This window comes from Leucoraja erinacea, chromosome 5 (assembly GCF_028641065.1).
Source record: "Leucoraja erinacea ecotype New England chromosome 5, Leri_hhj_1, whole genome shotgun sequence".
NCBI classification, from domain to species: domain Eukaryota; kingdom Metazoa; phylum Chordata; class Chondrichthyes; order Rajiformes; family Rajidae; genus Leucoraja; species Leucoraja erinaceus.
Window position 1 is genome coordinate 60,952,986 of NC_073381.1, and position 23,441 is coordinate 60,976,426.

At 40.4% G+C, this 23,441-nt stretch overlaps 1 protein-coding gene across 1 annotated transcript in view; it reads right to left on the minus strand.

Annotated features, from left to right (window-relative positions):
• Positions 1-23,441, minus strand: part of lama4 (laminin, alpha 4) — a 124,748-nt gene that overhangs the window by 14,028 nt on the left and 87,279 nt on the right. The window contains exons 23-31 of the mRNA XM_055635767.1: positions 23,009-23,171; positions 21,664-21,797; positions 12,269-12,440; positions 10,449-10,580; positions 9,552-9,691; positions 7,314-7,449; positions 5,288-5,425; positions 4,165-4,298; positions 636-788 (exon numbers count right to left, since the gene is read on the minus strand). Of these exons, the coding sequence (XP_055491742.1) occupies positions 636-788; positions 4,165-4,298; positions 5,288-5,425; positions 7,314-7,449; positions 9,552-9,691; positions 10,449-10,580; positions 12,269-12,440; positions 21,664-21,797; positions 23,009-23,171 (1,302 nt within the window). The remainder of the gene's footprint in view (positions 1-635; positions 789-4,164; positions 4,299-5,287; positions 5,426-7,313; positions 7,450-9,551; positions 9,692-10,448; positions 10,581-12,268; positions 12,441-21,663; positions 21,798-23,008; positions 23,172-23,441) is intronic.

The window sequence follows — 23,441 nt, forward strand, 5'->3', positions numbered from 1 at the left end:
AAGAGACAGGAGTATTGAACACTGATTGTGCATCTCTTTCCATCAAATCATCGACATTGATGTGTAACTTTGTTGGTGGCGACTCTTTGCATACTTTGTGTATGGTATGCAAAACAAAATATTTCACCGTCACATGTCACATGTGATACCAAAGTATTATTCATTCATTCATATCCCAAAGAAATGTAGATTAGTGGGATAATTGTGTAGGAAGAAACTACAGATGTTGGTTTAAACCAAAAATAAACACAAAAAGCTGGAGTAATTCAGCAGTACAGGCAGCATTACTGGAGAGAAGGAATGGTTGATGTTTTGGATCGAAGAAGGGTCTCGACCTACAATGTCACCCATTCCTTCTCTCCAGAGATGCTGCCTGTCCCGCAGAGTTTCTCCAACTTTTTGTGTCTATCTTTAGTTGGATAATTGATCACTGTACATTTCCCCATTTATGCGTTGGTGGTATAATGTAGTTGATGTGTATAGATCACAGGGATAATTAGTGGATAAATTAGAGCTTTCTTTTAGCCAGCATGGTCTTGATGCACCAAATGGTTCAAGGAAATATATGGAAAGAGATATCCATATGCCTACCATTTTGTTACACATACATATAGATTAAATGCAAAACATCCTACCTGCTCAGATAGGCATTGTTGATGCAACCTGTGAAGTTGGCATGCTGATTGTACAGTGAACCTCCAAAGTAGAACTTTGCATTGGTTTGGCCTGTTTCTTTTGTGGGGCAAACTTCTGTTGTTGTGTCTTTATCATCCACTATTAGCTGACAACTGTAGAAAAGTGGAAAGGAAGTACATAAAATAAATCACTTCATATATGAGGGAGAATTCAGGGTTACTCATTTATTGCAAAAGTAGCAACAACTACAAACTGGAGACCAATGAGGCTCAATAATATATTAGCAGAAAGGGGTAACACGTAGAAGAAAATATTTGCAGAGATTTTAAAATATTTTTTTCTATTTCTTTGGCCAATTACTCATTAAACTATCGTCAAAAGCCAAATTCAGTTTTCTGACAGCTGAGAACAAGTATTCTGGGGAGAAGAATTGTTGGAGGAAGATAGAGGATATAGGTTATAGGGTTATAAATGATAGGAGTAGAATTAGGTCATCCTCTGACTAAATAAATGTCTCCTCACCTCCTTCCTAAAAGAACATCCCTTAATTCTGAAGGATTAAGGAAAGGGAAAATAGCCCTTCTGCTCTGACGCCATCTGAACTATTTATATTTCACAATATTATCTTTCCAGAAGTTCGCATTTATAGTATTAATTTAAGAAGTGGGGCCAAGGCAAGTAATTACTGTTAATTCTTAATTACTGTTCAGGCAAAGTTGATCCAACTTTGGATCACTTAAAATGGAGACTCTTACCAGTGATGTTGTGAGAACGCCATAAAATAAAGTTTAAAGCTACAACCTGATGAAGTATTCAGGGTCTTTAGGAAGTCATTGGAGAGAATATCATTACATGGTTATTTGTCAGTGTAGGTCACATCAAGGCAGTTGCCACAGTTTGGGGACTCATTGCCACTTGTGCCAAAATTGTAACGGGATAATGGGTTCACCTAGGACCATAAAAGGACCACTCCTTCAGGATCTATCTCGCTGCTTTTGTATCATTTGGATGTGGACGTTTCAGATGAAACAGGCAATAGACAGGTATTGTGAAATTAACTGAGAAGATGCAAATGAAACTGAATTTAGCAGCAACAGCATTGAGGGCAAGGAAGATGTCCATTTGGGGACATCAGGGAAGAGAATCACCATCCGGGTAAAGAAATGGATAAAGGCATCAATGATTCATTCTTCCAGCTTGATCCTAATGTGAGCCCCTTGATCCTCTGAAACAGCAATCAACTTTTGAGCTTATAATTTGTTATACTTCAATGTCACTGAGGAAACCGCTCCAATTCTTTATAAGACATACCTAACAATTGTTATCAATTGTCTCATTTGGACCCTCTTGCTTTTTGTAGGCTGAATGAGCATGAGGTCATAGGTTAAGTTGGAGAAACATGGGACTGCCATCTAGTTGGGTTTATTAAAGTCTGCATCTTTAATTTCCTGAGGGTAATCCTTTGAACCATTAAGGGAATACAGTTAAATTTGTTACGTTCAGTAAATGGGAATGGTCAAAAGGAAAGATTTTAATAATGTAACTATTTTCTCCTTCTCTCGTGGATACCATTGTTGAAAGTCACAATCATCAAATCAATGCATGAATGATGGACTTAAATATTCATCCAGAGCTGTAAGTTTCACAGACTGGTTCCATGACAGCTTGTTCCACATTCTGAAACAGCAATCAACTTTTGAGCTTATAATGTTGTTTGAACTACGCCTTTGTCAAATATCAATGAGCATGTTTGTTTTATTTATTCAATTTTCAGTATATGATCGTCCATAGCCAATATTCGGTGCCTGCCCCTTACCACATTTAAGAAGTGGGAGAGTCAGCTTCTTGGACTGCTTCCATCCTTCTGGTGAAAGCAAAATCACCACTAAGCTGTTGGGGAAAGAGTTTCAGGAATTCATTGCAATGAAGGAATGACAATTTATTGCCAATACAGGATGGTGTGTGGTTTACCAGGGAACCTGCACGTAGTTGCGTTCCTTGGTTCCTGCTACCTCTATGCTTCATGGAAGTAGAAGTCATATCTTTGAGAGGAGAAATTGGAGTCGCTGAGCAAGTTCAGGCAGTGCATTTTGTAAGTGCACAGTGGCTATGGTGTGACAGTGGTGGAGGGAATGAATGGGGATGGGGCATCAATCAAGTGATCAACTTTAATTTGGATAGAGTTGAGTTTTTAAATTATTTCTGGAACTGTGTTAATTTAACCAAGTGGGGAACAGTCAATAACAATTCTGAATTGAGCCTTGAAAATAATGGGAATGTTTTTGTTTCAGGGCATTGCCCCAGAATATGGACACATATTTAGATTGACATTTCCAAGCTAGCTGAATGAAAGTATGCCACTCATGGCATGATACCAGCTTCTGAACAACTCCTGTAGCCACAGTATTTATATGGCTGGTCCACTTCAGTTTGTCATCAGCAGTGAGCCACCAGTAAGTTGATGTGGTGGATTTACTGATGGTAATGCCATTGAATGTCAAGGGGAGATGGTTAGACTTTCACTTGTTAGAGATGGTCATGTCTGACACTTCTTTGGCATGAATGTTACTTGCCACAGCGCCTATGCCTGAAATTGATTGCTTCATTAGCTGAAAAGTAGTGAATGGAATTGATGATTTGCAAAATTGTTGGTGAGTATCCTCATTTCTGACCACTTCATGCTACCTCAGGAAAACAGGAAATGTAATTAAAGACATATCTCACCCCCATCATTCCTTTTTGTCATTGCTCGCATCCAGCAGAGGATACAGATATTTGAAAGTGCGCACCACCAGACTCACGGGTTGTTTCTTCCCCTTTCTTATCAGACTTATGAACAGTCCTTTCATAAATTAGGGCACAGTATAAATTGCGGACATTGGACTTCTTCTCTGGAACTGTTTTGCTATAATATTGAGAACGATATTCTGCACTATATCTTTCTCTCACTCCATATTTTATATTTGAGTGTGGCTTGTTTGTATTCATGGATAGTATTATCTGATTTGATTGGATAGGACACACAACATAAGGTTTTCAAGGTACCTCAGTACGGGTGACAATAGTAAACCTAAACCTATGTGTTATAATGGAACATCTAGAATTGTGAGTCATCCTGGTGAAATTCAAATCATATCTTAGTGATGAGATATTTTTGTTAATAACATATTTTTGGACAGGTACATGGATAGGAAAGTTTTGAGGGTTCTGGGCCAAATGCGAGCAGGTGGCACCTGTGTAGTTGGAGCACCTTGGATGGCATGGGCAAAATGGGCTGAAGGGCCTGTGTCCATGTTCTATGACCCTACCTATCGGCATGGATACATCTCTGACATGGTCAGTAATTATTACATATCCCTAATATCCCTGGAGAACATAATGGTGGACCACCATCTTGATCTTCACTGGACGAATTGCAATGGTTCAAAAGGATGCTATTTGGAACAGACAATGTATGTCAGCGTAGGAGCACTGTTGACAACTCCTTTCATTACTTTGCAATGTACATCAATGCAGAATGTTACTTACCTTGATGGGGTGACAGTTGCTCTAACAAAATGATTGTGCCCATCATTATATTGCTTCATTGTAGATCGCATTGTTTTTTCTTTAATTTTGAAAATGACAGTACCATTGTCCAAAGCAAGGGAGAAGACATCAGCCTGAAAATAGATTTATAAATCACATTGTGATACATGGTGGTCTCTCACTATGTGTGATACCATTTTTATCAGGGTCTATATCTCAAGACAAAATATTCAATATTAAAAAAGGAACCAGAGCCTTTGTATGTGGATTAAAATCTCTCAACTGAATTTAACCATTTTTTAACTTGAGCACTTTCATCTCTATCTTGCAATATATCAACCTATGATATTCAAAGCTTAGTTAATTCAGAACTATACCAGAATTATCTTTGTAACCTCAAATGCTTTAGACAATCTGAGTTTACAAGACAATTTCAGTCCTGAATGTACTAAGTTACGTTCAATTATCCTTGTAATATATAATAATAATTGTTAATTATAAAGCACTTCAACATTTGGTATTAATTTATAATTTAATATGAATATGTTAGAGATTGCATTATAAACAAATACAAATTCAGATTTCATGCTCCAGATTTATTTTTAACAAAGAACTTCACTCAATTATACTGCAACGTATGGATATCACCAAGAAATAATAAAATAAATGTTAATGATATATTCCAAGTTGTGAAACTTAGTTCAATGTAGTCATGTTCAGGCATCTGGTACCCAGGAGAGTCAAGGTTGTGGAGAGCTGGGGTGGCAGCATTAGTGGTTGGAGATAATCTCTTAAGAAAATGAGGAGCAGGGGTTAAATATTCCCCTGATACCCTTGATTAATATCCCTTTCAAGATCTATTCAGTTACCAACCCTTTATTAGTTACAAAACGGAATAATTTATATTTTTAGAAGAAATTACGACCTCAACATTAAGCAGTCTGCAGCATCACTGAGCATGTCTTCTCACTCCAAAATTTGATTATCTTCAACAATTCCTTCCAACCTTGGCCTTTAACTTGGTGGTAATTCCTTGTGTGGTAACTAATACCATAATTTTCTACAAAATGTTGGAGACTAGTTGCAGTTAAAATTCCCACTGAAATTTCTGATTGATACTCACTCCGTTATTGTAATGGAAAAGCAGACCATTGGATTGAATGGTCCTGAAGTTGAAGCCTCCTTCGAAGTTTGAAAATGGCGTGATTTTTTCTGTGGAAGAGATGAATCCTTCGCCATTGAAATAGGCCATGCGAGACATCTGTGGTCAGAAGTGTGTACATTGAAAATAAGCAATCATGCCCAAAATCAATATGTGTTGCTATAGACAAAAAGACACAAAAAGCTGGAGTAACTCAGCGGGTTAGGCAGCATCTCTGGAGAAAATAAATAGGTGCAGCTGCGTTTGAAGAAGGGTCACGGCCCAGAAACATCACCTATTCCTTTTCTCCTGAGATGCTGCCTGACCTGCTGAGTTACTCAGCTTTGTGTTTATCTTCTGTGTTAACCAGCATCTGTAGTTCCTTCCTACACTTGCTATTGAAACGCTTCACCCATTCAACTGATCATACACGGGACAAATGTTTCTTTAGTCAGTGATTGCCCTGCATGCTATTCATCTATGGATTGAAGAAACTCATTGCTGGATATGTGTTTCTGCACTATTGTTTTCTTCATTTTTTTCAGCAAGAAAAGAATTATGTATTGTAAAATGACAATTAAAATTAAACTTTCGTTTTCCTTCTCTACCAGATGCACAGATCGTCAAAGTTTAAGTCAAACATTAAGCATATGTGTGGATAGCATACAAATCTGAAACAAAACACGTTTGGATCTTCCTGACAAACTACATCTAGCAGACGCATACAATAGTGCTATGAGTGTAAAGTATTCCATGCTCTGTGTCATTCAAATTCAGATGAGTCTATTGTCATATACACCAGGACGCAATGACATTCCTAGGTCACATGAAGCTCATAGAGTAAACAGTAGACATAAGGCATTGTCAAATTCAACAATAAATGCACAGATAAGTACAAAATGATCCAAGATTGCCATGCAATCTAAAGTAGTGCAATAAAGATATTAAAGTATAATGACAGAATAACCAAACAAAGAAGAATTAAGAGTAAGGGTATGTAGCGACAACTCTGGGAAGGATGTGTGAAAGACATGGTTGGTTCAGGAGTCTGATAGTCATAGAGGGGATTTGTTTGGAATATTTATTTTTAACAATCTTGAAATAGTAGCACTAAAATAGAAATTATTCTAACTATGGCTAAAGTACAATGAAAAATCAATGCCGACAATTGAAATCACACCATTGATAGCTGCAGCATCAATGATAACTTTCTCTTAACATGTGGTTAAAAAGAGATAAGGGACATTCAAAATAACTGTGGCAAAGACTTGGTTATAGATTTTGTCCTTGATCCGCTAAAATGATGCACAACAAGCAAAACAATGCAGCCAAAGATAAAAAAAACGCAGTTTCCAATGAAAAAGGAAAATAAGCTGCAGGTGGCACTAGTGTAGATGGGGCATGTTGGTCATCGTGGGCAAGTTGAGCCAAAGGGCCTGTTTCCACTGTATTGCTGCAAGGCCCATCACAAAAAAAGCTTAAAATCTGAACTAAATGTACACAGTAGGCCTGGAAAGAGAATAGAGGTAACCCTTCATCAGAAAAGTAAAAGAGAAAACAAATTACGGAGAAGGTAAGGGAGTCATGGAGAGAGCAATAAAAATATCTTCTGTATCCGCTGTTCCAGGTGTGAACTATATATTGGTGAGACCCAGCGCAGGCTTGGTGATCGTTTCGCTGAACACCTCTGCTCAGTCCCCCTGTGAGACATGCCTAGCAGATCCGACTGTGTCAGTGGAGGGAGAAAAAATGAGTTAGTATTACGAATGGAGAACTTGCAGTAAGACTGGCCAGTTTGGACACAAACAGAGAAAGCAATTTACCTGAATTTAGTGAATTTGATTGTTCTTTTCAATTGTTGGCAACAAAGGAAAATTATATGATAGCTTATGCATATTTTTGATCAGTTTACTTTTCCGTCTGAAGTAAGCTGCACGTGGCAATTAATTTCACAAACCAAATTTAAAATGCACCGTTTAGATTGATCAATAATGTCAAATGCACTTACAAGAGAATCTTCAGTGCAACCATTGCTGACTCCCAGTGTCCCCTCTTCCTCTAATATATTGAAGTCTCTCCTCTGGAACTGGAAACTCCTGAGGCAACCCCGAAATCCTACATCCATGGCTATGTGTGATCTGAGCCTATCCAAAAAATAAAGGGAAGATGAAGTTATCAATTAATTGCAATGAATTTTGTTAATAACTATCACCACTTTCATGGTGAATTGCGAAGTTATTTGTTTATGTGCAAATATCTTAGGGACCTTTTCTTAGAGACTGAGGCACTTGCTCATTGAAATATGGAAGTGCTGAACTTGCTCACGTGTAATACACTTTGTTCCTCACTCAACATTGACTCCAGTATTGTTACAACAATTTATTGAAGGCCTTCAGCACATGTGCTGAGAAATGTTCTCACAGCTCCTGCACTGGAATAAATTTAGTGCAAATTCATCCACTTTAATGGAGCTTGTACAATTGTTAGGAAAAATGCAGTAGTAAAGAAAATTATATAGACATAGAAAAGTGTAGCACAGGAATAAGCCCTTTGGCCCATAATGTCTATGGCAAACATGATTCTTCAACCAACTCTTATCTGCCTCAAGCTAACCCAAACCCTTCCATTCCCTGCATATCTGTGCTTATCCAAAAGTCTCTTAAATGCCACCATTGCATCTGCTTCCACCACCATGCCCGGCTAGTTGTTCCATGCACCGACCACCCTGTGTAAAACATTTGCCATGTATATCTCCTTTAAATGTTGCCCTTCTCATCTTAAAGCTATGCTCTTTAGTATTTGACATTTCCGCCCTGATGGTTTACCCTATGTTTAAATGTTTTTGCATTGATAATAATTATTTTTAATTGTTAAAAGGTATTATATTTTCACTTCTACAAAAATAATTTCCAATTAAAAAAATTAAATACAACAATCTGATTGCTTTTTTTTAAACTGCTTCTGTATGACAGAGCATCCAAAAGTATGTAGTTTTGATTGAAGCAGAGGTTTACTTGATGATCTAATTTGTCTACATAAGGTTGTGCCATTAATTCAAACCTTGCCAAATTGTGCCACAATGTTCTTGGTCAGCAAGATTGACCCAACAAATCCAAACTGGGCAAGCGCAGGGCAAATGTGGAATCTGAGCAACAGATCCAGACAGTGGAACCCTCTCAGCAAATTGGATGGAAAAATGTGCTATGATTTACTTTCACTATTTTTTTCAGAAGAAGTGACTAAGCAAAGTTTGTGAGTTTTAACTATAACTATTATTCATTGAGTGACTAAAACAACATTGGGAGGAGGGGCAACTCAGAAACACAGGTCACCCAAATTATCAACACAATAAATAATTGTAATAGTTATGAAAAAAACATGAGATTATGGATGAACATATCATTAAAGATGCATTGGCATGCTCTTCCCAGAAACTGACAGTTTAAAATTCCTATTCATGCCCAGAGTAGGGTAATAGAGGACCAAAGGACATAGGTTAAGGTGAAAGGGAAAAGATTTAATAGGAATCTGAGGGGTAATTTTTTCACATAATGAGTGGTGGGTGTATGGTGTAAGCTGCCAGATGAGGTAGTCAAGGCTGGAACTATCACAACGTTTAAGAAACGGTTAAACAGGTACGTGGAAGGTAGACACAAAATGCTAGAGTAACTCAGCGGGACAGGCAGCATGACGTTGCGGGGTCGAGACCCTTCTTCAGACTGAATTCTTGCTATTGAGGGAGTGCAGCGTAGGTTTACAAGGTTAATTCCTGGGATGGCTGGACTGTCACATGCTGAAACCTCCTTCCCTTGAGTCTTTGTACTGCGTGATAGTGATGTCTAATGTTCCCAAATATCTGTATGGTGATAATTATTCTACCACTAGATGTTACTAAAAAAATAATTTGGAAACTCTCAGCATGGCAAGGCAGCAGCAATGCGAGGAGAAAGAGCTATCATTCTGGATATGATAAGGAGCTTGGACCTGCGGCATGAATTGTTTTTCCTTCCACAGATGCTGCCTGACCACTGAGTGTTTTCTGTTTTATTTCAGATTTCCAGCATTTCCAGTTTTGGATTTCCTTAGATATAAATAGGTTTTCCACTATAAAGGGGAAAAGGAAACAAGTACTAAATTATTGTTTAATAGCGTGTATTTAAATCTTATTAGGTGATTTATTTAGTAATTTACACTATTACTTATATTATGCAAAAAAAAGCAATATTTACACTCTACATTAACTAACCTTGATAAGATCTCGGCAGGGGCTCCTCCAACATAGACGTCAGAGAAATGTATTTCCTTCTTTTCATTTTCAACACTTTTTACATTGATTCTGTCAATCAGGAGGATTATCTTCTTGTAATTATGGTAGATGAATGAGACCTGAAGAGGTAATATATTTATTTTACAGCGTTACTCAGAGACAGGAAATTTAGAAATGGTGCAATGTATTACATGCCTGCCCATTAGCAAACAAATGTGCTGAAACAAAGCTGGTAATGAGATCCAAAACCGTAAACAGTTCCAATTACTTTTGTTAAGGAAGTCATATTTCCTCGCCACCAATTGGCATGTAAACTTTCAAAGGACATCAAACATGGAATCAACACATGGAATATAAATAATACTTAAAATCTATATTTTATACACGTATAAAAATGTGTTTAAAACATTTAGAATAAATACATTTTGATGTATGTATTATTAAGATGAAAAGGGGCGATAATCTAGCTATATCTGATCAATTTATTTCAGGTGTCATTCGTGAAAGAAAAATGTTAGTCAGATAACAAAATGTTGCAAATCTATGCAGAAGCATTCTGTCATCAGGAACGCATAAGATAATGGAGTCTTGCAAAATCCTTGCATCATTTTTAATATCACACTTTATTTTCAAATCTACGTAAGATTGGTCAGCCAATGCAACACTTAATTAATCTTTCAGATGAATTCACCTGTCCATTAATAACATTATTTTGCTACTTGAGCCATGAAATCAACCATCCAAAATAAGGATTGACAACATTTCCACTATGACAAAATTAAGCAATGTGCAGTTAAAACAAAACTTTTAGTTTACTCCTTAAAATAGTTTTGACGTGAAATAATGTGTTTTCTAATTCTTCCCCGTCTCATTTACCTCGTGGTATTTTGCATCATTTATAAGTTTCCTCTTGTCAGTATCCTCAAGGATGACAGGACCTTTACTGAATCCAAAGTCATAAACCAACCGTATGTAACCATTTCGCATTTCCATACTGAAGAACATGTCCTGAGAAAATGAGACAAAACCATGTTCATTAAAAGCAAGAGGATAAAAATACACATAATTCATAGTTTAAAATGTAGATTACAAATGGGCAAAATAAGGCCTTTGTTTAATCTGTTTAAAAATAATAAAAAATGTCTGGACATCAAAATAACAAAACAAAGTCAAAGACCGAGTATGTCAGTCGGCTAAAAACTCCATATATGGTCTTTTTTTCTTAATAGATGCAGCCTGACCTGAAATGCATTCCAAATGGATTACTTGGCTATAACGATAATCTAACAAAATATTCTTGAGGAATACATAAACATTCATGGAAGGTAGTTAAAATGGCAAATGTGATTGTAATCAGATGAAAACATTTCAATTTGATGGAGAATGTGCACATATTTCTGATGACTCATTGTCATTATTAATGTTAATTCTGTTTTTATAAGACCATGACAGGATTACAACCATAACTGGTTAACATGCGATTAAATTTTATAACATTTAGTAACATATTTTTATGATTGGTTGAAACATTGTTATCTTTGATCATTTTATGAGAATAATGGACGAGATTTACTGTGAGAATTTAAGCTGCATCCTGTACCATGGTGTTGATTTCCCTTTCTCCATTTGTTATTGTTTGAGACTTTTTTTAATGTTCATGGTGTCATCAGCATGGAAACAGCCCCTTCGGCTCTACTTGTCCATGCTGACAAAAAGGCTCTATCCAAGCCAGTTCCAATTGTTTACGTTTGGCCCATAAAATAGATAACAATGAGTGCATTATTTTTTTCAAAAGGAGTTTCAGAGTGATATTTATCAACCATACAAGTACAGTTATTGCTTCTAAAATGGTGTACAAAGCAAGATGCAGAGATTAACATGTGTTTGCAAGTGTGGGCGGTGTGGGTTTATGGCAGTGGAGGAGTGCAGTGAGAAACAGTTTAATAAATGCTCATAATGTTCAAGAACACATTTAAATAAATCCTCTTGCCAAACTATTAGGATTGCTAAATGTTATGAATCTTTTATTTTGGGGAAGATGAAAGTGTACTCAAACACAAGAACTTCCATCCTTTATTTTAATTTTTGTGATTATTTTTAATTAATAGGTTGTGCTACATTCCCATCAGGTGCTTTGTGAAGCTCTGAGGCCAGAGCACTATTTTCTGACTTATTTCCTATTGCTTTCCTGTGAGTTTTACACTCTACAGTCTAACAATATTGGGCAATGATTCCTGTATAAGTGATGAAAGAATGGGTTGACTGGGCTTGTATTCACTGGAATTTAGGATGAAAGGGAATCTTATAGAAGCATATAAAATTCTTAAAAGATTGGACAGGCTAGCTGCAGGAAAATTGTTCCCAATGTTGGGGGAGTCTAGAACCGGGTGTCATAGTTTAAGAATATGAGGTAGGCCATTTAGGACTGAGATGAGGAAAAACCTTTTCACCCAGAGTATTGTGAATGTGTGGAATTCTCTGCCACAGAGGGCAATAGAGGCCAATTCACTGGATGTTTTCAAGAGAGAGTTAGATTTAGCTCTTAGGGCTAATCTGAAAAATGGGGAAAAAGCAGGAGCAGGATACTAATTTTAGATGATCAGCCATGAAATATTGAATGGTGGTGCTGGCTCGAAGGACTAAATGGCCTACTCCTGCACCTATTTTTTCTATGTTTCTATGATGGCTGTCCTTACCTGATTCACCATCAGCAGCAGGAGGGCACTGTCAGCTGACGTGCGAATGTCCAGACTGAACCGGGTGGCCTTGTTGAAATTTCCTCTCCTTTGTATATTGCGCACAAACGCATAACCTGAACCATCAAAGTAGAAGTTGGCAGCTCTGCTTTGGGCAAAGGCAAGTTTGTACCTGCAAAGTAAATAGGGGAACATTTCCGATTTACAATCAAGCTGGGCAATTTTAGTTTACAAATTTGTACTTAATCTTGCTGCACGCAAACAACCCAACGTTAATCTATTCCACCACACAAAACGTATTTTCACCTTTAGTTCCTTCCACACCATCACCTTTGGGGCTGGATAATATTCTCCTATTAAGTGTGATCTCAGTGACATGTTCCTATGTTTGTGAACCTGCCGCTAGTAATTAATCGAGAGCAAGAGCGCTAATGATTCACTTAGTTTCACTTTACACCTCCCTGTTCTACATATTTTGTAGCTTTATAAATTTAACTATTGATTGCCAGTCTCCAAAATGCTTGAGATTTTCAACACCTAAAGAGATGTTTGCTGCAGCAATTACACATTTCTCGTAAGCAAAACTGCTGCCATTATCTTCAGACATTCTTTGAGCAATCTTCAGATTCTCTAACCTGGTTCCTTCCAAGAGATCTTGCAGTTCAATTCTTTAACCTTTCTTTGCCTCACCCTTGCTTCAAATCTTGCCTTTAACATTTAATATTAACAAAACATTCCCAACAATGGCCAGTTGCTGTGTAGGAAGGAACTGCAGGTGTTGGTTTAAACTGAAGATAGACACAAAATGCTGGAGTAACTCAACGGAACAGGAGCCATCTCTGGAGAGTAGAAATGGGTGACATTTCGGGTTGGGACCCTTCTTCAGACTGACCAATTAATGACTAACTAGTGACCAATTACTAATGGTATTTCTCCCTGACAATAATCCAACCTCTCAATAAATTCATAAATTCATAAGTCATTGGAGCAGAATTAGACAATTTCATTAAGTCTACTCCGCCATTAACTCATGGCTTATCTGTCTTTCCCTCTCAACCCCATTCTCCTGTTTCTCTCCATAACCTTTGGCATCCTTACTAATCAAGAATCTGTCAATCTCAATACAGCCAATTATTAAGAAGGAGATTAGGTAACATTTGTAATAACATTCTGCCATTAAATTCAGGAGCGCCTACAAGTCCCCACCATATTATTCATCTTCGTGATTAGCAATCACATTTCTTGCCACCTCCGTTTAACTGAAAGGCTGGTATCTTTATGTCTAGTTTACAAATAACAATTAATTATCAGGATCTGGGCAGTACTGGCCAGTAAAAGGTAACATTTATGGTTCATCCATATTGCCCTTGAGAAGGTCATGGAGGGCTACTTTCTCAAATGGTTGCAATTAATGTTATTGTATCCATTGTAACGTACAGTTTAAATCATATTTGTAAGAGGAGAGCACATTGCCGCAGCTGTTGCTTCCGTAATACCAACAGTGCTTGTGAAATGTCTTTGCTGAAAGAGGTCTTTAGCCAGATGATGCAGTACCCTGAGAGTTCACAGGAACAGCTGCTAGACAGATTGTAGTTGCATGAAATCAATTTGAATCAGAGAAGACAGTTTCACTGGCAATATTATTTATTGTTTTAATTTAACTTTTGCATGCAAAATTAAAATGGTGTTTAGGTATACACTGAATAATTAGTACCTTAGGAAAATTGCCAGAAATAATTCCTTTAATTGGTACACTCCAATTTTCAAGTTTTCAAGAGAGAGTTCTTAGGGCTAAAGGAATCAAGGGACATGGCGAAAAAGCAGGAACGGGGTACTTATTTTAGATGATCAGCCATGATCATATTGAATGGCAATGCTGGCACAAAGGGCCGAATGGCCAACTCCTGCACCTATTTTTCTATGTTTACATTATTGATTAATTTGCTGCATGCCAGTATGAGAATCAAGTTCCCAAACAAATAGGCAAAACTGGATTGGCACAGTTGCACTTGTCTTTCAATTCATCTGGTTAAAATGTTTCTTTCTGAAAGTACTTTGCTGGCTTACCGTTTAGGATAGATACTTGTATTCCAAAAGACTCAAAAGTCAAGAGTGTAATTGCAATATGTATTAGCGACAGAACAATGAAATTCTTATTTGCTGTAACTTTACAGTCCCATTGGTGTAATGACGCACAAATAACAATGCAATAATCAGTAATACAATAAATTAATAATCAGTCATATTAGGTAACTAGACCAGAATAGTGCAAAACCGATGTACATTATGCGATCAAAACAAAGTCAATAGTAGACGACCATAGTTGCTGTGGTAGGATTGTGGTTAATGTTGTAAAGAGCTCAAAAGCATAATGGTTGCTGTTAAGTGTAGAGAAGCAGGAGATCAGGGTCCTCAGGCTCCTATACATTCTTCCTAATGATAGTAGCTCGATGAGAGCATGGCCAGGGTGGTGTGGGTCTTGGATGATATCAGATGCCTTTTTGAGGCAGCACCTCCTATAGATCCTATAGATCCATTTGATGATGGAAAATAACAATATACTAATGGTTAGATAGACATCATGATGTTATAAACCTTACTCAACTTTGTCAGTGAATTAATGGCTTTTTTGCCATTTGATATTCTTTCAACTGTCCACTGACGTAATCACTTGAATTAATTTAGTTTAGTTTAGAGATACAGTGCAGAAACAGGCCTTTCAGCCCACTGGCTCTGCACCAACCCACATATTAACACTATGCTACACACACTAGGGACATTTTTTACATTTACCAAGCCGATTTTACTTCGGAGTCACGTGAGTGACTACGTGAAGAACCCACCCAGCGCGCAGGCGCGGCATTACGTCAGCAGTACAACAGCGGCAGCAGCTGGAGCCAGGCTCTCCAGCTGCAGCATAAAGACGAGACCTCAGGTAAGTGCCTTTTTTCTACAGAGTCGCTCTAGAGAGAATAATGGCCTCTCGCAAGCGACCAGCCAGGAGGACTGCCTGCCCAACTCCACCCGAGGACGGGTCCATAGCGGGACGGCAGCCTCTCGCAGCGGAGGAGCCTTTTCAACGCTCCTGCTCACCCGACACCGAGCCGCCCCCAGTGCTGCAGATTTCGACGCCCCGCACAGGGAGGAAGGCGACACATAAAACCGACCGGCCGGTGTCCTCCGATGAATCGGAGGAACGGGAACTCTCTCCCCCACCGAAAAGGGGAGACGCTCGGATCAGCTGCATGAGGCAGCTCCTCGAGCGCATGATAAACGAGGAGATGCGGCATCTCCCAGGAGGACGGGCTTTGGCCTCCTCCTCTCCACACCCTTCTGTACCCTCTATGTTCGAGGGCAGTAAGGGAGGCCAGGACTGGGCTGGCCTATCCCAAGGGCAGGCGGAGGATACCGTCAGCATGCCGGGCGTGCCGGAAGAAGAGCTACTGGGTGTAGTGGGCCGATATGCGGCGCCACCAACAACTGGGATGGTGTTGCCACCCAGAATGGCGGCCACGATAAACAGGCTGTCCAACAACCCGCTGCAGGACAAGGCTGTCCAGCAGGCCCTTGACAACTACATCGCGCCAGAAAATTGCGAGGCGCTGAGGGTCAAGACGGTCAATGGGCAGATCTGGAACCAGCTGGGGCAGCAAATCCGGGCTCAGGAAGTCAAAATGCAGCGAGTCCTGAAGCTCCACTCAGCAGCCGTCACCGCCTTTGCTCGGTCCGTTGGGGATGAAGACCTGACCATACCCCAGCAGGATGCCCTCGCACTGATGTGCAGCACCACGTATGAACTAAACAACCTACGGCGGGACAACATCAGGCCTGCCCTCAACCCAACATATGCCGGCCTCTGTAAAGCTCCAGCGCCCGAACGACAGGCGCTGCTATTTGGTGCGGATCTGGCCAAAAGGCTAAAGGAGTTGGAAGAGGCGGCAAAACCAGTAGGCCTCATGAGGGCAGGGCCAGGACCGAGCAGGGTGAAGACACCCAGTTGGCCGCACGCCTCGGCAGCCACCAGCAGATACCGAGCTGGTGAAAGCCTGGTGACCGCCTCCCACTACCCCCAGTGCTCTTTTTTAGAGCGGGGCCCAGGGCAGAGCCGTGGGAAGATGCGCCGCCCCACCGCAGCACCAACACGGACAACCTTGGGCCAGACCCACCGAAAACGACCCCACAAGTGAACATGGAGGTAGGTGGGTCTGGTTCCTGTCAACATACACAGACAAAGGGTGTAGTATTAACAGGGGGACGTTTGAGGTTCTTCAAGCATGTTTGGTGCTCCCTTACTAACAATAAGTTTATACTCAACAGTATTAGTGGATACAAAATTGAGTTCAAACCAGGCGTAGAACCGCCAGTTCAGCACATGCCCCAAAGGGTGTTCCTTCCCTCGGCAGTTGAGAAGGTAGAAGGACAAGCTGAACTTGATCGGCTCGTGGCTAAAGGCATCATAGAAATGACCACACACGAGCCGCAAGAATTTGTATCAAATATTTTTCTCAAAACCAAAAAAGATGGTGGATGTCGCATTATTATTGATCTGACGTCACTTAATCAGTCTGTTGAGTATCAACATTTCAAAATGGAGACATTTGTCACTGCCAGACAACTGATCTCCAAGGGATACTACATGGCAAGCATAGATATCAAAGATGCTTACTATTTGGTACCCATTCATAAAGATTACTTTAAATATCTGAAATTTATCTGGAGGGGCCAGCTATGGCAGTACCGAGCTCTGCCCAATGGTTTAACGACAGCTCCCAGACTATTTACGAAAATTCTTAAAGTGGCCATGAAGAAATTGAGAGAACTAAAACATTTAGTTGTGGCCTATCTGGACGATGTTCTCATATTAGGAAAAACACGGGAACAAGCTGTCGCAGGAGTGTTAGCCACTAAACAACTCCTTGAAACTTTGGGTTTTATCCTTCACCCAGATAAATCAATATTGGAGCCTACTACTAACATGGATTACCTAGGCTTCACTATTGACACGATTCACATGACTGTCACTCTGCACAGAGACAAAACAGTTTCACTCATTGAAGCTTGTAGCCATTTAATTGCTACACCGCAACCTAGAATACGGCATGTAGCCAGAGTTATTGGCTCTATAGTAGCAGCATTTCCGGCTGCCCAATATGGGCCCTTGCATTATCAAAATCTACAAAGAGCAAGGACTCATGCATTACGCCTTCATAGGGGGCATTATGATCGCAAAATGGATTTACCCGCTGAAGCCAAATCAGAACTTCAGTGGTGGGTTGACAATATTTGGCACAGTCACAGTCCTATCGCCGTAACCAATCCTAACATAACCATTGCAACGGATGCCAGTGCTTTAGGCTGGGGAGCTACTAACTCCATAGACAGCACAGGTGGCAGATGGACTAACTCAGAGGCATCGCTACTACAATCACTGGGCATTAACTTTTTGGAAATGCTCGCCGCCTTTTATGGGCTAAAAGCATATGCATCTGATATGCGGCACGTGCATGTTAGAATTATGATCGACAACACTACGGCAGTATCTTATATCCAGCACATGGGTGGCATTAAATCAGTATCATGCGACAAATTAACTGCTATAATCTGGCAATGGTGTGTCGAGAGACGTATTTGGCTATCAGCTGCCTATTTACCAGGCAAGCTAAATTTAGTGGCGGACACCAGGTCACGAAAATTCAACGACAACATCGAATGGATGTTGGACCCAAAATTATTTGCTAAAATTGTCAAGCAATATGGTACGCCAGATATAGATTTGTTTGCGTCTAGGTTAAATCACCAACTACCCATGTATGTGGCTTGGGAACCAGACCCAGAGGCAGCAGCGGTAGATGCCTTCACGCTGGATTGGGGAACTTTCTTTTTCTATGCTTTCCCTCCCTTCTGCCTCATCAGTCGGGTACTCCAGAAAATTCAGGCAGACTCAGCCTCTGGCATTCTGGTCGTGCCCGACTGGCCTACCCAACCATGGTTCCCAATGTTCCACGACATGGTGGTAGAGACACCAATGGTCCTTCAACACCACCCCCAATTATTGACTCACCCGGTAACTGGCATTAGCCATCCATGCCACCAAAAATTGAAACTCCTGGTTTCCAGATTTTGAACAGGCCTTACCGGGGATTGGGGTTATCAGACAGAACAATCACCACCATGTCGGCATCCCTGCGAGTTTCCACCAAGAAACAGTACCTGACCTTCATCAGGAAATGGGAACAGTACTGTCTGGACGCAGGGACATCCTACAAGACGGCTTCGATCTCGGATGTGCTGGAGTTCCTGGCCCACCTGCACCATGATCTCAAGATGAGCTACAGTGCCATCAATACGGCTCGGAGCGCACTGTCCGCATACCTCATGCCGATAGAACAGCATAGTGTGGGATCCCACCCTCTGGTCATCAGACTTCTTAAGGGGATCTTTAATACCAAACCCCCTACACCTAGATACACTCACATGTGGGATGTGAGTGTAGTTCTGACACACCTTCGAGGTTGGCCTCCGGTGGGATCCCTGAGCCTGGAACAGTCCACTTATAAGACCCTCATGCTCATGGCGCTTGTCTCAGCTCAAAGGGTTCAGTCGCTCCATCAGCTAAATCTGAACTACATGGTGACCACCCCAGATACCATTACTTTCACCATGCCGGGGTTGGTAAAACAAAGTAGACCAGGTACATCAAACTCCCCGTTGATCTTCCGGGCTTACCCTCCAGAACCTAGGCTGTGTGTGGTGACCCACCTTCATCATTATCTAGACACAACCCAAACGCTTAGAGGGAGAGAGAAAGCCTTATGGGTTAGCCACAGAAAGCCTTTTGGACGGGTTACCAGCCAAACATTATCCAGATGGTTGAAACAGGTCCTCAGCATGGCAGGGATTAACACAAATGTTTTTAAATCCCACTCAACCAGGGCAGCGTCCACCTCAGCGGCGGATAGGATGCAGGTTCCCCTAGACCACATCCTCAGAGCAGCGGGATGGTCAAGGGAATCGACATTCCAACGATTTTACAGGAAACCGCTGATGGAACGGGACGTCTTTGCGGATACCATTTTAGAAACCGCAAAGTTATGATTTAAAGCCCATGGGAGCTATTTTTTGTTATAGTTAATAAACAATTCTTTTATAACTAAACAAACTTGTTGGTCTTTAGCTACCACTTCCTCCCTCGATGATCTTTCGGCAGTGAGTGATATAACTGTTACACGGTTTGAAATCACAGACCTTTGAAGTCTTCACGTAGTCACTCACGTGACTCCGAAGTAAAATAGTAAGATTAAACGAGTACTTACCAGTACGAAGTTTGATCTGTATTTTATGAGGAGTTACGATGAGGGATTACGTGCCCTCCGCTCCCACCCTCATTATATAGATCAAATTCGGACTAATGTCTCGTTGGTCTTTACTATCTTTACTTCAACTAGTGTCTATCTGTGATTCCACACCGCTGCTTGGAAGTATGCCGCGCCTGCGCGCTGGGTGGGTTCTTCACGTAATCCCTCATCGTAACTCCTCATAAAATACAGATCAAACTTCGTACTGGTAAGTACTCGTTTAATCTTACTATTAACCTACGTACCAGTATGTCTTTGGAGTGCGGGAGGAAACCAAAGATCTTGGACAAAACCCACGCAGTTCACGGGGAGAACATACAAACTCCGTACATACAGCCGGGTCTCCGGTGTTGCAAGTGCTATAAGGCAGCAACTCTACTGCAGCGCCTCCATGTCGCATAGAGCATTAGTAAGAAATAAATTCTAAAACTAGAATATTTTTACAGTGGGCTTAGGATCTATTAGTTAACTAGACTAAAGATAGACGTCTTCAGAAGAAGGGTCTCGACCCAAAAAGTCACCCATTCCTTCTCTCCAGAGATGCTACCTGTCCCACTGAGGTACTCCTGCTTTTTGTGTCTATCTTCGGTTTAAACGAGCATCTGCAGTTCCTTCTTACAGATAACTAGACTGCCTGTTTAGAAGAGAGTAATGAGACACCTGCAACCTCTGCATCTCTCATTATTTCTCCACACTTGAAGCAAACATATCAGGTCATCAGGAATAACATTTTTTAATGACTAAGATGTTTCTAAACCCACGGCTATCAACATCTTAAGGCACAGCAATACCTATTCCTATTCCACATCTGGATGTACCACAACTCTGAAGATATCCACCAAATATATTTAACTTGGCTCCTTAGGCTGGCTGAATCAGGAGTGGAAGTGCCACTCTGAATGCACCCTGGCACCAAAGGTCTGCATCGTTTTGGCATCCTTCTTGATAGTAAAGGTATTTGAGCATGATTTTACAGTCTCTACAGACAATACTGCCAGCTGCCAGAATCCAGATCGAAAGATCATTAAAATAATGATTCTCTAACTTTAGGGTATCTGGAATAAGATTATTTCAGATCATTGAAACGTCTTTTAAAGTATCTGGCATAAATCAGCGCTAAATTATTTTTTGAATTTTGAAGAATGGCCTTTATTGCTAGGGGGATTGAGTATAAAAACACGGAGGTCTTGCTGCAGCTGTACACAGTATTAGTGAGACCACATTTGGAATACTGTGTACAGTTCTGGGGTCCATACTTAAGAAAGGATGTACTAGCCCTGGAGGCAGTGCAGAGAAGGTTTACAAGATTAATTCCTGCAATGAGGGGATTGACATATGAGGAAAGGTTAAGTAGGCTGGAACTCTACTCTTTGGAGTTTAGAAGAATGAGAGGCGATCTCATTGAAACATATAAGATCGTGAGGGGCCTTGATCAGGTGGATGCCCCGAGGATGTTCCCAATGATCGGGGAAACTAGAACTAGGGGACATAGTTGCAGAATAAGGGGGGGCTCTTTTAAAACTGAGATGAGGAAGAACTTCTTCACCCAGAGGGTGGTTAATTTATGGAATTCACTGCCCCAGGGAGCAGTGGAAGCAGAAACTTTAAATATATTTAAGACTAAAATAGATGTTTTTTTAGCTGCCAAGGGGATAAGGGGCTACGGGGAGAGGGCAGGGATATGGACCTAGGTATGGTTAGTGTAGTAAGACCTGAGTGATCTCCTGGACAAGTGTCGATCGCCTAGATTGGGGTCGGAGAGGAATTTCCCGGATTTTTTTCCCGAATTGGACCTGGGTTTTTATCCGTTTTTTTGCCTCCCCCAGGAGATCACGAGGTTCTTGGGGTGGAGAGGGGTGATAGCGGTATAAAGGGGAGGGTAGTGTCTTATGTTCTGTGTCTTGTGTCTACTGTTTGTGGGTAAGTGTGTCTGTTTAGTGTTCAGCCATGAGCGAATGGCGGTGCGGGCTCGATGGACCTGGTGGTCTGCTCTCGCACCTACTTTCTATGTTTCTAATGCTACATGCATTGATTACATACCTTGTGCAAGGTCTCTGGACAGTTGTGTTCAGGTTGTATATGTGCTTGAAATTGTAAAGGCTTGTAATGTCACCATTAAGTGTCGCCATTTCAATGCAGCCAACAAATCCAGGCAAGTTCAAGCTCCCAGGAAGCTGCAGTTCACAAAACACAATTAGCTCTCTCATTAGATGCCTCCATTAACATGCAGAATCAAATGAAAGGCTAGGCAGGGAAATATTGGTTCATTGTAGGAGACTCAAGAGACCGTGGGTGCTGCGATATGGAGCAAAAAAAAAAAAGAGAACAATTGAAGGAACTCAGTGGGGCAACATCTATAGAGCAAAATTGACATTTTGGTTTGAGATTAATCACCTGGACTGAAAACATAGGGCAGAAATAGCCAGTGTAATTCTCTTCAAAGCATTATCAGAACATCATTCATTCTTTAGCTCATGACTAACCTGCCAATTCAATTAAAAAACACAAAAACATGCAAGGAAATTGCAAGATGTGGGAAATCAGCTGAGGGTCTGATCAGGCACTTTGATGCTTCTACTTTGTTTTTGTCCTAAATGTCTTGACAATTATGGTGGTATAGGTATGTCAACAGCATGGCATGGATTTGCCACCAGTATCCTACAGGTTCCAGCCTTGTAATATTTTGATGGTTTATTTGGTCAATAGTGAGGACCCACTGCAGCGGTATAAGATTTATAATGCTGAACATTTGAGTCAAAAGTTAAAGGCTGAAAAATGAAAACCTGGAGATCGTGTAAGAAGTGTTGAAACAACTTTCACCATTCACATAATTTGGAATAGCTCAGGTAATGGGAAATTAATACTGCATCGAATGAGATGGGACAGCAAAGCACATGGGAGTGAACACTTAAGAGGGGAGATGTATGTCACTACACATATCCATTGCTGCTATTGTATTGTATCTGTTATTCATAAAATACCATGCTTACAAAAAAGCAGAACATCTAATGGAGCAAGAAGCTGAAACCAGCAGCCTCATCACGTAAATGTTCAAGAAACAATCTGGGTGGAACATTTAGTAAAAAAACTTGGGAGGAGAGAAGAAATGGGGTTAAATCATCCTGTACAACTTGGAGAATAATGAAGTATAACTTCACCCCTTGCACTGAACAGTCAGCTACATATTTTCCTCTATTTCTGAAAATAACTGTAATAAAATCAAATTTTCAAAAGTGATGTGTAACCCTCTAGGTATAAATATCTAGCCAGTGGACATGCATACTTAAGCTTGAGTGTACTGCAAGATATTAACATTAAAAAATGGCAAATATTCTGTAGGTTTTTAGAGATACATTGACTATGGGAATGGACTAATTTAGCATACCTGGAAATCTGGAGGTACACCTCCGACATAAAATACCATGTTGTCTGCTTCCAGATCCAGCAGAGAATCAGTGCCTTCAGCTGATCCTTTCTGAATGAATTTTTGCTCCGCTGTGCTGCCTGCGCTGGGTAGGGTTAACTGTATTTTTCCATGCCTTCCAACTCTATCAGAAAAGGGGGAAAAATAACATGTAAATGCTGCTTCTATTGTATACAGTTCTTCTTTATTTTGGTAATCAGTCTTGTAAATAATGAAATACAAGTTATACAAATACAAGTTTTTCTTGATGCATTGAGGATATTACCTCAAAACTACAAGGTTGGTAACGCAAGGATTTTGATCGGGCGACAATGATGGAATGATAGCATCTAGAATGATAGTCAAAATCAGTGCACCCAAGACACATGGTGTTGAACTTGGTGCTGGTGTATCC